Below are 15,381 nucleotides of genomic sequence, written 5' to 3' on the forward strand. Positions count from 1 at the left end.
GGTCAACCAGTACCTGCAGGTCGAGGGTTTCTCCAACATCTTCGCCGTTGGCGACTGCGCCGACCTGCGCGAGGCGAAGCTGGCGTACCACGCTGGCCTCCACGCCTACGTCGCCGTGTCCAACATCATCAGCAGCCTGAGCGGGAAGCCGTTGACGCCGTATCGCACAGGTAGGCTCCACCTGAGGCAGACGAGTCGCCTGACCCTCGCTGACCTTGTGGCGGTTGCTAGGTTACGTGTCCATGCTGCTGGCGATGGGCCGAGACGACGGCGTGGGCCAGTTCAACGGTGTCCGGCTGCCCCGCTGGCTGGTCGCCCTGGGGAAGAGCCGTGACCTGCTGCTGTGGAAGAGCTGGAGGGAGATGCAGCAGAAGCAGCCCTGATGGTCGCCGTGGAAACGCCTGAGGATCACCAGCATCACCTAGTGCCTATCGCTCTGACCTCTGACCTCAACAGCAGGATCACATGTTAGCAGCTGTTTCTCATGATTATCGTCCAAAATGATGTTTTTCTCTTCCTCTGATTATAAACAACTTTTTACTGAATAAACTCAACATGTTGAAAATGTTTTGGTTCTTAAATACTTTCAATTTTATGTTCAGAAGTATTAGTGTTTTATTCCCTTAAAGCTAAATGTGAGAGGTTGAGAGGTCGAGACCAGGATGATGAATAAATGATTAATATGTCAAAGTATAAAATCCAGGCAGCACAAAGGAGCAGAGGCTCAACATCTGGTAGCAGAAAACGACAGAATAGACGAGGAAACGGGACGACAGACTCGACCAACACTGAAAACCCAAATCCTCACAGAACCTTCATGTTCCAACTAGAGGTTGAACTGATTGAACATTTTGATTTCAGGGTTTGTCTTTTGGCTTTAATTCTTGTCTTATTTAGTGTTGGGCTTTTGCCCGGCGGTGTTTCAAACTGAACTCGTTTAGTTTGGTTTCCTGTCTGACGCTGCAGGTGAGTTTCTGCTGCTCACCTGCAGGAAGGCCTCCGCGCCGCCTGCAGTTCAGAGGCCGCCAGCAGGGGGCGCTGAGCGGCGACATTCTGATCAGCCAAAGGTTTCATCCTCTGATATTCTACCGTCTTCAGTCATTTTTAACATAAATGAAAAAGAAAAGACAGAATTAAGAGAAATGTTGATAATATTTCAGAATCTGTTGATATCCGGACCTGAAGAAGAAGAAGTCGTTTTATACGTCCGGCTGCAGTTTCTGAATATTTGAGATTTTTAATTGAACTGAAAATAACCTGGATGAAAATCTTTTTATTTTTTAAGGTGTAAAACAGTTTTAACTCATATTAACACATAAATCCCTCCAGTTTCAAACTTTTCTCTCTTAATTCAAACTTTAATTTTGATCCACTTCTGTTTACAACATTGAGTTTATTACAATGTTAAATGGTTGATGCAGTTCTGAGCTCATACATCATAACATTTAAATGACACATTGTAATAAACATTTAGTTATTTAGATAATAATCAGATGCATTTATAATTATTCTGAAAAATGTAAACTTGTCTCTACAGTCGTTTATTTCTATAAACAGCTTTCTATTTATAAAAATTACATTTCATTTTGTCCTGCAATAATCTGATATTTTATCTTTGCATTGTTAGAATGAGTCTTAATGCCGTTTATAATCTAGTTATAATCCATTCTTTCATTTCAATCCCGTTTATTATAGTTTCACATCATTTGTTACTAAATGCTTCAGTTTTTTCTTTATCCATCTGAATTTTTGTTACTTTATTCTTAAAAGTATATTTTTTGTATTATTTGCAGAGTTTATTTGTAGGTCAATAATTGTAATTTTATTTGTTTTTGTTTTGTTATTTTTCTCGCTTGTTTTCTAAGTAAACAGGAAGTGATGTGGGTCGTCAGTGCAGGTCCTGAAGGACCAGCAGCCTTTGGGTTTTTACCAGAGCGAACAGAGGCAGCATGAGAGCAACGGGAAGTTTGGACTCTAATTGTTTTGCTGAAATGGGAAAATAAACCATCCAGAATAATCTAGACGTTTGGACATTGAACCGTCTTTTGCCTGCGTAAATAAACTTTGACCCCAGAGCTTTAGAGGCTTGGTGGACGTTTTATTGGATGTTTGGCTTAGAAACAATCTACAGGGGAGAAGAGTCTTGGGGGAGGCAGGAGGAGAATGGAGAAGAAAAAAGAGTGGGAAAAACTTTTAGGGGAGGAGGGAGGGATGAGGAATGGGGGAGAGGAGGAGTGTAGGGTGGGAAGTGGGAGAGAAGTTGAAAAGGAGTAAAGGGGGGAGAGAGTTTGGGGAGGGATAGATGGAGTGGGGGGATCCAAATCCTGTGGATTGGAGTTAAGTTATGTTATTTATAAGGGTTAAGGATTCGGATTTGGTTTTGTCCTTTGAGGGTTTTCTGATTTTCAGGTTTTTAGTACTGAGTTTAACTAAGATCTGTATTTATCCGTGGTTTTTGATTTAAGGATGGATTTTGTAATTTCTAATAGAGCGGCGAGTTTATTTGGATCTAAAATAGTTTAAGTACAAGATGTGTATTATATTTATAGGGAGGTTCTTAGTTGTAATGGTTTGAGTTCTGTCCGGTAAGTTTTAGTTACCTTAACTTTTGGGTTTGGAAACAGTCGAGGTTTGAATATTTTCTTCCTGAAGTTAGATTTTTTCAGAGTTAGTTTTTCTTCCAGTAAGTTTTTCTGTATGTTTCAACAGTTTAAGCTTTGGGCTCTGAGTGTTTTTGGGGAGGTTCTGTTCCTACAGGTTTATTTTCTAAACATGTGTTTTGTCTTTTGGAGTAATAGTTTTTGGTTTCAGTAATCTGTCTGGATTTTTGAGATAAAGTTTTCGTGTACCAGTTTTTTTAAACATGGTTTATTTCCTAAAAGGTTGTTTTGGGTTTATTTAAATAATAGTTTTTTTATTTTGTGAGTGTTGTGGAGCAAAAGGCTTTTCATCTTAGCTCAGTTAAGGGTCAGGTTTAATTTTTCCTTTAATAAAAGTTCTTTTGTGTAAGTAATTCTGTTTCATGCTGATGAACCAAACTAGAAAAAACCAAAATGAACAAATTGAAAAAGTCATTTTATTACATTTTAAACAATAAATAACCATAAATATCCCAATTTCCCTCCAGGAAAACGTCCAGGTGATCATTTGGTGGAAGATCGTCTTCGTCATGGACACCAGCTGTGACGTCACAGCTGGTTTCCTTCAGAACTCCAACCCGTTTCCACAATCACACCGACCAGAACCAGCTCCAACAGGATGAGTTTAGTCACGTGAGACATGTGACCGTCCAGCAGCCAATCAGCTGCTTCATCGGTTCCAGAATCAGAAGTTTGACACTTTAAAGTCAACTGATGGAAATATTTACAGAAGTAAAAGTTTAAGTTCCAGTTCTGACCCGGTTAACTCTCGCCAGCCAAAATGGGTTCAGCGGAACCAGTAGAACCAGTGAATCGGACCAGACGGGTTGTAGTGGTTCAGATTATAAATATATATTTTACATATTTCAAATATTTGGAAATGAAGGTAAAAATGGTTCAGAACATTTTCTGGGTCCAAAGCTGATAAATTTAAACAAAATATCGTGAATATTTTCGGACCTCTGTTCAGCAGCTGAGCTTCATGTTTAGATCGGAACCATCTTTGGACCTGCAGTCCGGAACCAGCGGGTCCTGAAACGCGCCTTCACTTCCCAGACAAACTGACTCCGTCTTCTGCGCTGGTTTCCCTTCATTAGCTGCGTCAGCTCAGCTCAGCAGCGCCGCCCTGCGGTCCGGCGGGTCCTACTGGCTCTTGGCCTTGGCGTCGCGGCGCAGGTAGGTCTGGTAGAAGAAGTTGGAGAAGAGCAGCAGGTAGCTCAGGTACATGACCGTGGCCAGGTGATGTTGTCCATGCGGGACGGACAGTCGCCCTGCTGCATCCAGCGGTACACCAGGCCGCTGACCGTCAGCCCCATCGCCATCTGGGCGATCTGGGCGCTGGTGATGACCACGGCGAAGGGCGGGGCACGCGGTAGCTGGCGGCGCGCGCGGCGTAGTAGCTGTACATGAGCGCGTGCACGCTGTAGTTCATGGTCATGAACCAGCCGCCGCCGGCCACCATGTCCTTGTAGGAGTACCAGGAGTAGAGCAGCACCGTGATGTGGTGGTACCAGTGGAGGAAGAGCAGCTTCTGCTTCCTGAGCACCACGAACGCCGTGTCGCCTTGGAGACGGAAAACAGAAACACATTAGCAACTTTAGTGGTGCGCACCAAGATTTAGCTGCGCTAACCCAAAATCGCTAATCAGACGTCAGTTCTGCTAATGCTACACCGGTAGTGGCTAATGCACTACTCCAATATGGTAGCTAGTCAAAGCTAATCTAATGCTAAAGCACACATATTTTTGTCTTCACCCCTTCAAAATAAGAGCATGAATATAAAAGTCTATTTGAATTACTAACGGTTGATAAAAGTCTGAATTGATGTTTTGGTTAACTAAAAGTTTAACAGTCAAGTAAATTAGCTCTTTAGGATTTATCGGGGAAAATAGGTTCAAGTGTTTACAGTTAGCCGGAGCTAAGCTAAAGGTTGACTGGAGGAGGTGTGGCCACCGCTACATGTGGGTCAGAATTAATGCAGCTGCTTTGGACCCGGTTCACATTCACCTTACAGAACATTTTAAATCCTGCTGATTAAAAGTGGCCCAAACCGACCCGATCATAGAACTGAACCCGGATCTTCTGGTCCGTTTCCGTTCTCACTGAGGATCAACTGACCGAGTTCTGGAGCTTTGCTGAGGACGAAGGCGTAGGCCCAGAATTTACTGACGGGTCCGTTGTAGAAGCTCTGGTCGCAGATGGAGCGTCTGAAGCCGCTGGCGCTCAGGATGTGCAGCATGTAGGACCCGGTCCGGATCGCTCCGATGATGCTGAGGGCAGAACCGGAAACGGAGCCATGAGGACAGGAAGCCACAGGAGCAGCAGCTGGTCACAGCTTCCAGGAATTAGTCAGCACCGAAGAGTTCACAGAAACTTCCTGATGACATCATCTGATCTCAGAACCGATCCGACCCGCCAGCTGGAATCAGAACCAGCCGGACCTCTGGTTGATACCAATGCAATGAGGCGGGTCACAGGTTGGTCCTCTGGGTCAACAGAACCGACTCCAGATGCTTTGAAAGGAACCTTTGTTCTGAACCAGGTGAGCCGACACCTCCACTCGCTCCAAACAAAACACACCTGAGCTGCAGGTGTGGGGCCCGTTGCCATGGCAATGCGTCAGCAGCACCAACTCGCCCAGCCAGGAATCCGGGTGGGGACCCAAAGCAAAACCTGGTTACTATGGAGACGGGTGTAGTCTGGAGGGAGCGGCGTCCCGCCTGGTTTCTACTGGTTCTGGATGGACTTTGGCCAGATGGAGCTGCTGCAGGTTCCAGGTGTTCTTACCTGAACACGGCCAGGCTCAGCAACCAGAGGACCAGCGGCAGCCGCAGGTTCAGTTTGGGCCGAGGCTTCATGAAGTGCTGACCTCCGAACACCAGGGCGGCGTACAGCGCGCTGAACATGAACGACTTGTTCCTGCGGGACAGAAGGAGAGTCATCAGAACCAGAAGACCCGCTGAGACCCATCAGAACATCGTGAAAACCTTCCAGGTTCTCAAACACCATCACGTGACTTCGCGTAGCCAACATTGTAAACATGTTTTGATGAACTTCCGGCGGGTCCGTCATTCCAGCACGTTCCGTCCAGGTTTCATCAGGACTGCATTCCGGACAGGAACCGGTCCGACCGGATCCACGAATAATCATACCGGGTCTGTGACGTAACGGCGCCTCACCTGCCGCCGCCTTCCTCTGAACGCACGTGCTTACATAACGCCTCAGTCCAGCCCTTTATCCCTTCAGCACCGAACCTCATTCATAAATCGGAGGCATTTCCAGATTTTAGACAGTTCCGTTCTCAGCCTCAATTACTAAAATATATTAATCTTTATCTGAAATAGTGACGTCAGTTCCTCCATTCGCTTGAGAAGTGGACCAGTAAAGACCCCCATAAACAGAAAACACACCAGAGGATTAGTGACTGTGTTGCTATAGCAACAGATTCATTGGAGCAGTTTCTATTAAACAGACCGGTTTCAGTGAAACTGCGCCTTATACGGACTTCTCGGTTCCGAGTGGCTCAGCCGAAACAAGTCTGGACTGGGTCGGTAGTTAAACTACCTGGATCATTGTAGATGGATGTGGTGTTCTAAATTTAAGTCAGTATTATTTAAAGAAGTGGAGATTCTTAATGGAGTCCGGAACTTTAAAGGTAGATGTTCCTTCCCCTGACCCTCTGACCCCGCTGGGGAACCCGAGAGAAGAAGAAGAGCAGCTCTCACCAGTTGTCCTGCATCCACTGAATCGCTCCGCGCTCATCGAAGCGCGTCTCGAAGCTGAACGCCACCAGCCGCAGCTGGAGCTCCGACTCGTTCATCTGCAGCATCGTCACCAAATCCTGGAGGTCCGATCCGACCAGAGCGCTGCTTCCTGCGGTCTGCCCCCTTCACCTGGCCGCCTCGTTATAAAGCCTTGGGCGGGGCCTCCAGGTGAGCCACGACGTTTCGGTCATTCTCACCAGGTGACGTCACCGGTCCGTACGCGTCTGCCAGCAGGACGAGAGGAAACGGATTTTGTCAGATGATGATCTGCTTCACACAGAACCTGAAAACTATTGATGAGGAGATCAAAGCTGCTGCTGAACCGGAAATGAATCATCTCAGTGTTTAAAACTTTCAACTTTCATGTTTGTATACCATGGTGTCCAACATGGGGCCGGGGCCTCAACGGGTCAGCAGATAAAGCTGGAGGTCCTGAGATGGACTCAGAGAAACGTGAAGCTGCGGTTGGCGGATCTGAAATGTTCAACATGTTTCCTGGACGTCAGAGCGGCGCCTCCTTCTCACGCTTAGCCAGGCGTCTGACCAGAACCAGCACAGCGGCGTCGACCCACGGGTCAGAGTTCAGGTAAACAGTCACATGATCAGTGACATCATCAGACCAACAGGAAGAGCAGGCTGAGGAACGCCGATCGCGCAGGATGAACCCGGAGGCAACATTCCCAGCAGGAACGCCGTGAACTCTGGAAACACTCAGAACATCGGACCTGCAGATCCCTTATTCTTTGATCAATATTGATTATTGGTGCAGCGAATGATCAGAATAAACTGATGTCTGAAGGTTGATGGTGATTCTGCGGATCGGGCAGGAAGCTCCAGAACACCGACCAGAACCAGGCAGAGCGACGGTCAGAGGAAGTTATGAAGCTCCGGTTCATTTCATAGTTTAGCTTCAATAAGGAAACATTAAATATTATTTATATTTCATAAAAGCAGATTGTGATACTTGTTGTTCATTAAAATACAGATTTTAAAGGTTCTGTTAAATATCCGATCTGTTGTTTGGGTCTGAGACCTTCCATGGCCACACCTGGCCCCCGGACCTCAGCTTGGACACCCTGGTGAAAACCAGATGGGGTGACCACTTCCTGGACAGGCGGCCAATCAGGAATCAGATTCACAGCGTTCTGTTGCTGGAACCAGCAGCCCGACCAGAAAGCTGCAGTGACCCGGTGACCCCCAGGTGACCCCAGATGACCCCAGGTGACCCCAGGGCAGGTAAACGGTCACATCACCAGAGCAGCAGGAAGAGTCGGCTCAGGTTCTGATGATGAAACCAGACGGAGACATTTTGGGTCAGATCTGCAAAAAATCCTGACAGAAATATTTGGAAAGAAAATGATTTAATCAAAATTGCAAATATTCCTTGTTTTTAATTGTAAAATAATTTTCCTATGAACCAATAATGAAACACTGAGTCAGAAATGATGTGAATTTCATTTAGAAAATCAGACTAAGAGGAAAATCCTTTATTCTCAGAGATCTAGAGGTGAAACCTCTTCGCTCTCAGGCTGCAGATCAGAAAATGTTCACAGTAAATAAGATTAAGTTTTATTTTGTCATAATATAGCAATTCAGGCTTTTCTTCAAATTAAATATATCATAAATATAAGTATAATTCTAACAAAATATGATGTCCACAATAAGAAATGGAGTGAAAAAAATAACCATTTAATAATTTCAAAGAATCTGAGAAAAACATTCACTGCCTCTTCATTTTAATAATCAGAAACTTCTGAAATTTTACTTTATCTCATAAGCAGATCCTGTTATATTTGTACTTTTGCTGTAACCCTTTGCTAAATATATTAATATATTTTTTGCACATTAAGAAAATGGTAGTGTTTATCTTAAAAGGCACAGTTTTTATTTTACCCATTTATGTATGAAGTTATTTGTTTTATTGGCCTGACAGGAAGGAGGAAGACAAATGTCACCAGACTGGGAATTGAACCCGCAGCCACTGGCATGAGGACTAAAGCCTTAGCACATGGGCCGTGCCTTGACCCTGCGCCGCCGCAGCACCCCGAGTTACCAGTTTTATTTATTTGACTTTGTAGATCACAGGATCTTAACACCAATGTTTCATTTTATTATTGTGATCTGATATTCATCATCATCATCATCATCATCATCATCATCATCATCATCATCATCATCATCATCATCGTGTTGAAGAGCTTCTGTGTAAAACCAGACAGATCCTGATCCTGGTGGGGAATGCGCGCCCCCTGCTGGAGCTCAGCAGGAACTGCAGCTTTCTGAACGCTGGGCTGCTTTTACGGTTCAGCAGCAGGAAAATGATCCAGATTCAGATTATAGAAAAACAGCCCAGGGCCACTTTTACAGGCGGATTTAAGTTAAATATCAATTATTAAGCTGCCAAACATGCTAATTTTCAATAAACTCTGAATTGCTTCCTGAAAACAATCAAATGTTTATGTAATTTCTCGTTCAGGAATCAGTTTTCTAAACAAAAATTAAATTCTCTTTAAAAACATTTTCCTGTTCTCTGATTGGTTGGTCCAGCCTGACGTTACGCTACGTCACTCAAACGATGCGGAAGTTGAAGTCACCGTGGAGAAGGTAAACTAAAGTGCAGCCGCTGCCTGGAAAATATCAATAAAATCAAATAAAAATTAAAGTGTGTGAAGCGGAGGGCCAGCGGAGCGCCAAGCGGAGCCAGCAGGCCGTCCTCCCGTTCCCAGCCGGGTTTCTGCTCTCTCTCCCCGCGAGACAACGCAGATTACCGTTACTGCCCCAGCTGCCCTCTCTGAGCGGTACCGACACCAGTACCGGGGATGGACCTGCAGGACGAGTCCATATCCGCACTTCTGTGCTCTTCCAGGGGCCGCTGAGCCCCCAGCCTCTGTCCGCTGCTGGAGGTAAGACACCGCTGCGCGGAACTTGGTTAAAATACATCAAGATTTCAATTTATTCTCATGTTTACTGGATTAAACCTGCGGCAGAACTCCGGTGCAGTCTGGGTCGGTATAAAAGTTGTTCCGGAACAATTCGGCGCTGATTTAACTGCTCTAAAGAACTTTTTCTGGAAGTAACATTCCCACTTTTTCAAACCCTGGTGTTGTTGAAGAGACGGTCCACCCTGCTGAGCGCCTCCAGCAACAACCAGGAGATCCTGGAAATGTCCGCATTAAAGATGAGCATTCAGAGATCAACTGCCAGCCGAATCATAAAACACACTTTTATTAAACAGAATAATGTCAAATAGCACACATAGTGCAGCTCGGTTCCGAATATTACTGTAAAAATAATAAAAAGCCCAGTTTCTGAAAGGAGATATTTGCTCCCGAATCCAGCTGAGAAGCGACACGACTGTTTAATGGAGCATAAAGAGGAGTTTCGTCTTTAAAATGTTATTTCTAATAATGAATGAACAAATAAGACAGATGGTATTTATAGAAAGATGCCGAACTGGACCGGCTCCATCCGCCTGGTTCTGGGATGCAGGAGGTCCAGTGACCTTTAGAGGACAGTTCGAGTCAGATCAATACACACCGAGTCCGAGCTCAGCCAATCAGAGGCGAGCTGTGGATGACCACAGGAAGTGTTTAATAAAGGGGTTCTGATCATAATGGTCAGCTGGTCTCAGGGTCCAGTCAGAGGAAGAGCTGAGGCTGCTCCTCCTCTTCCTCACCTGCTGCTCTCACTGATTTCACCTGAATTATAATTAGTTCAGGTGATGCTACAGTTATTTGCTGTTCCTGTTTAAATCTTTGTTGTGTTGTTTTTTAATTGTCCAACATTCAACTTCATTTTTGGGGGAAATTTCTGTTAAAGTTTTAGTTTCAGCTTCGATTCAATGTATTTGATCAATTCTTTGTTTATCCAAAGGTGAATGATCTTGTGTCATCTTTAAGAGTCGGTGTGGATGGTGATGCTGTGGGCAGGAAGGATTTCCTGTAGCAGTCAGTGCTGCAGCGAATCAGAAAAGGGCTCTGGCAGCAGAAACCAGATTCTTGTTGCTCTACTGATCCACCTCCTCTGCTTTTGCTGCTCCTCTTTAAATCTGTCTTAATAGAAAACTGTTAGAGATGGTTTTTAATGTCCTTTGTCTTTTTGCATCCATGAAGCTCCTCAGGATCTGGGGTCAAAGTTCAGGTGTAATTTCAGTTTTTGAGATGCTGATAAGCTGATGTAAAAATATAACAACATACCTTGTTGCTATGGTTACGCGTCATAACAACTGGGCGAAAGTAAGCATCCAGGACCAGAGGGAATAACGATCCAAACGTCAACGACCCAACTGTCGTCCAGAAGAACCAATCAGAACCAAATGAGCCCCTGCTGCGCCTAAAAGGAGGGAGTCACCATAGTAACCAGAGTCCGCCAGCAGCTCCAGGTGACCCCGGTGACCCTGGAGAAAAGATTAATCTGGGATCAGATGTTCTGCAGAAACCAGCAGCCACCAACCTGACATCGGCTTTCACTTCCACCTTTCTTCAGTGACCTCTGACCTCAGCTCACCTCAGGTAAGCTTGCTTTCTGCTGGTGTGGTCAGTAGCGTCTCGTTCTGACCAATCAGGGACTCGATTTGTGTTGATTGGTGCCAGCTTGCATCTGATTGGTTCTGCCTGGTGAGACGCCCTCAGCCAATCAGAATGCAGCACAGTGACATCACAGTTCATTGATCAGAGTGTTTGTGTTTCCTGATCAGGTCTGTAGCCCCACCCCCTCCACCCAGTCATTGGCTGAAGCAGCCAACTCAGTTGCTCATTGGCTGGAGGGAAGGTGGGCGGGGCTAACAGCTTTTGGAGGAAGAGGAGATAGAGGAGGAGTCTGTAAATCCACGATGAGCCGGCTCTGCTGCAGACAACAAGTGTTCAGAGAGGAAGAGGAGGACGAAGAGGACGAGAAAGACCAGGTTACTGAGGAGAGGAAGGAGGAAATGGAGGTTACCACGGCAACACAGGAGACGTCACTGCAGCAGTAAGGACAGAGGACACTCGGGTAAGGTTACAGCTGCACATGCAAAGGTGTGTGTGTGTGTGTGTGTGTGTGTGTGTGTGTGTGTGTGTGTGTGTGTGTGTGTGTGTGTGTGTGTGTCTCAGCCCCTGAATGATGCATGCTGGGAGGAGGAGGGGATGGTGAGGGAATCCTATTAGCGGAGTCCAAGAAAAGTAGGGCTAACTGCTTATCAGACCAAGAGTACATAGGCACACACACACACACACACACACACACACACACACACACAGTGAAAATCTTCTGCTCCTCCTGGGATCCAAACCTTCCTGGTGTCTCTTTAGGTGGTCTGGACTCTGCAGTCCACCTTAAGGGTTCTGTTTGTTGTTTGGACTTTGGTTCTGGTTTGACCCGGTTTCAGTCCAGTTCATGTACCTGACCATTCTAAGCAGAGTTGAACTCCTCAGCCTTCCTGTTCAGTTTCCGACTGAACTTCCTGTTTCAGTAGGAAGTTGTTTCTCTACCTGAAGGTTTGGACCTCCAGCCCGTCTCAATGGTCAGGGACCAGTATAGCTGTAAGCCAGGGTCAGAGGTCAGCATCTGGTAAAAACCGGTCAACTCAGAGAGACGTCACACAGGAAAACAAGTTAACAATAAGCGTTACTTTCTGTCAGTCAAACCAAAGTATCTGGACAGGAAGTGAAGGATGTAGACAGGAAGTGAAGGATGTAGACAGGAAGTGAAGGATGTAGACAGGAAGTGAAGGCTGTAGACAGGAAGTGAAGGATGTAGACCGGAAGTGAAGGATGTAGACAGGAAGTGAAGGCTGTAGACAGGAAGTGAAGGATGTAGACCGGAAGTGAAGGCTGTAGACAGGAAGAGAGGGATCTGAGAAGCAGCTGAGAAGTCCAACCTGTGGATTTAGACAACTGCTTCAGACATTAGAAGTCTAGGTTTGGGTGTAAAGAACATTTTTTAGTTCAGTCTCAAACACGGAGAACTTTGAGCTCAATGACTTGATGAGTTGAGATGTTGACGGACTTTTCTTCGGTTTGTTTTTCTCGCTGCAGGTTGTAGGAGCTGATGGACTATGGACCTGCTGCTCTCTCGACCAAACATCATAGGCTTCAGGGTTCTGCTGGGTTCATGGAAGTTCAGCACCCCGCTGCGTATTTAGCTAGCAGGAAGGAGCAGGTTGCTAAACTGGCCACTATGTCTCAGCCAGGTAAAGTTCTCCACCTGTATGTGGAAGTCCGGTCCGTTTCGGAAGAGGATGAGAAGTTCCTGGGCCGAGGCGATGGTGGAACCAACCAGTTGATGCTGCAATGTTCAGATCTCGTCTCTAACTCCCAAAGGAGCTCCAGCCAGTCCAGTCCAAACCGGAGTCCAGATCTTTCTCCGGAGGTACCGCGCTGTTCAGCGAGGGCGAACTACTGCTCCCCTAAGTCTTCTTCTAGGCATTCAGTCAGCTTCCAGCTCCAGAACCCTCACTCCTCTGCAGCCCAGTTACACCATCAGGAAACTTTGGATGAAAGTTTTGATCCCTCCTTTCAATCTTCTACATCCTCACACTGGCTGACTGTCCCCTCCACCTACACCACCCGTTCCAGGTCTTGTGAGGTCCCAGAGACGGTGGATGAAGATGGACGGATGTCTTTGGTGTCCTTTGGGTACATAGAGAAAGGCAGCGTCAGCAGCATGGCTGCACACCAACAGGATCCTAACAGAAGAACCGAGGGCCAGCAGCTTGCTGCTCATCTGACGAAGAGGATGAGTGACCCAATATGGTACGACGATGAAACCTTACATGGCAACAGCCACCAACAGCAGCCCAGGAGAGACTCCTCATGGGGGCAACCCTACCTTTCAAAGGCAACCATGGATGCTGTGGCCAGAGACGCTACCCACCGGGCCTTAGAGGAGTTTGGGTCTCCAGAACTAAGACGCAGGTTTGCAGGCCATGCTTCAGGGAGCCACAATCCATCTTTACCTCGACCCTCTCAGCCTCCTCGCTGCCGGTCTTTGGGTGGATCACCCGTCCTGTCCCGCAGTACTCTGACCCTACCGTCCAGGACTGAGCTCCTGGAGATGGATCGAAGGTTCTGTCATGGTTCAGTGAATGGATTACCCAGAAGTCCTGCGTCTGACCGCCTATGTGCTCAAACCGGAGATTCTTTCTACTCAATGGCCCGACCACAAGGTCCTACTCAAAGCCCACAGAAGTCCTGGCTGCATGAAGATGGTCACAGGTTGCCCTATAAATTTCACCCCCCATTACCTGCAGGAAGACCCACAGACATTCAGCATGAGATTCCTTTTAGGACTGAGCACCAAGCTGGGAGCTCCTGCCATGGTGTTGGTACCAGGACCAGCACCAGTCATCCTGCAGCAGAACCTGTGAGCTTCAACTCCAATGATCCCCGCAGTAGGAGTCCGTACCATCTGTCCCGCTGTAGCAGCAGAACCAGCGATGCAAACAGTCCCATCAGTGACAGGAGGAGCATCTCTCCATACTCCATCTCTGATCTGGATTGTAAGTTTCTTGGAGAGTCCAACAGAATCTCTGCTGGTTCTGCAGACAGACGTTACAAATGGACCCCCTCTCCAACTCCCTCTGACGCTGATTCTGTGAGATCTGAGAGTCCCAAACATTCAGGGACGTTCCCAAAAGAATCTCCTCTATGGCAATCTCCCCTTGAGGCTTTGCAGACGGAGAACTGGAACCAGAATCGGAAACCAGAAACATTTTTACCTCAAACGAAACCAGGACGCATTTCTCCTGGAACGTCCAAAAGAGCTCCACCAGTGTCTCCTGCCTTGCTAAGTAAGTTGGATTGGGTACCTGCTTCCGGGTCGCCCATGTTGGACCCCCGACTGACGCGGACATCGTCACCATCTAAAGATGGGTCCAACTTGCACCGGTATCAGTCAACCCAGCACACCAGAGACCATAGGCCTCAGGTCCTGGAGCAGAGGCAGCATGATGATCTGCTGGACGGGTCACCAGCATCCAGCCCCGAGGTCCCCAGAAGAAACGCATCCAGCCAGAGGGCAGAGTGTCTGCCGGGGAGGTGGACCTCCAAAGGACAAACTGTCCATCAGTCGTCTTCTGGAGTTCACACTCAGAGCAGCGATCAGTGCTGTAGACCGGATGCTCGAGGAGTCCATAAACAGCTGGCCCAGGAGTGCCAGCTGCTGGTTCTAGGAATGGCCAAGAACCAGAAAGAGACTCAGGATCATGGTGCACCCCCGGGACGTTGTCCTCCAGCTCCAGTGGGGTCACAGGAAGCCTGGGACACAGCGTGTCCCTGAAACCTCCAGCCAGTCCAGCCACGGTACTACGGACGGCGGTTCTGGGATGCAGGTTGGCTGGACGGATGGAGAGGCGGGACGGGTCCACGGTGTGTTTGGGGAGAATGTCTGATCGCAATAAACCTGTATCAGAAACAGACATATTTAGATGTTGTCCTCAGCCAGCAGCGTTGGACCTCCTGGTGGTTCCTCACTGGCTGGTTGGGATGGACAACGGGTCGGCTGTCCGTCCTCACTAAAAGGACACACATCATCACTAATATGGAAGTTTGTTCCAGATCTGTGGTGCATAGAAGCTGAATGCTGCGTCTCCTTGTTTGGTTCTGGTTGTGGGGATGCAGAGCAGAACCAGAACCTGATTGATTGGTTCTGGTTGCAGGAATCAAAGCCTGGATGAGTTTCTCTGATCTGAGACTTTCATCCTCTGGTCCTGGAAACGTTCTGCAGCTGCTAGAAGGTCCACTGTGGACCAAAGCGTCAGGTCAGAGGTCAGCCTGATCTCTGGTTTCCAACTGGAAGAACTGAAGCTGACTATAGATCTATAACTCTAGATCTATAACTCTAGATCTATTACCTTTATCTAAAACTCTAGATCTATAACTCTGGTTCGCTTCTTTTTAGGTTTAAAGATAATAACTTCAGTTTTGTTTCTGTTCAGCTGCAGAAAGTTTGTCACATCCTCACATTTATCTGTTCTGAGCATCTGTTAGGTGATTGGATGGG

The 15,381-nt window shown here is 47.0% G+C and overlaps 1 protein-coding gene and 1 pseudogene across 2 annotated transcripts; one reads left to right on the forward strand and one right to left on the reverse strand.

Moving 5' to 3' along the window:
* Positions 1-3,482: 3,482 nt before the first annotated feature.
* On the reverse strand, positions 3,483-6,552 carry LOC145555159 (very long chain fatty acid elongase 6-like; annotated as a pseudogene). Its single transcript, XR_014091254.1, has 4 exons — positions 6,364-6,552; positions 5,426-5,557; positions 4,757-4,908; positions 3,483-4,202 (listed from the first exon to the last, which is right to left on the reverse strand). The product of XR_014091254.1 is annotated as a very long chain fatty acid elongase 6-like (transcript).
* A 2,670-nt stretch (positions 6,553-9,222) lies between these two features.
* On the forward strand, positions 9,223-14,658 carry LOC145555194 (uncharacterized). The gene is made up of 4 exons (XM_081616639.1): positions 9,223-9,305; positions 10,639-10,913; positions 11,099-11,391; positions 12,417-14,658. Exon 4 carries the CDS (start codon positions 12,430-12,432, stop codon positions 14,656-14,658), a length of 2,229 nt encoding a protein of 742 aa, XP_081472765.1. The 5' UTR covers positions 9,223-9,305; positions 10,639-10,913; positions 11,099-11,391; positions 12,417-12,429.
* Positions 14,659-15,381: the final 723 nt, after the last annotated feature.

This window comes from Poecilia reticulata, chromosome 15 (assembly GCF_904066995.2).
Source record: "Poecilia reticulata chromosome 15, P_reticulata-male-v2, whole genome shotgun sequence".
NCBI classification, from domain to species: Eukaryota; Metazoa; Chordata; class Actinopteri; order Cyprinodontiformes; family Poeciliidae; genus Poecilia; species Poecilia reticulata.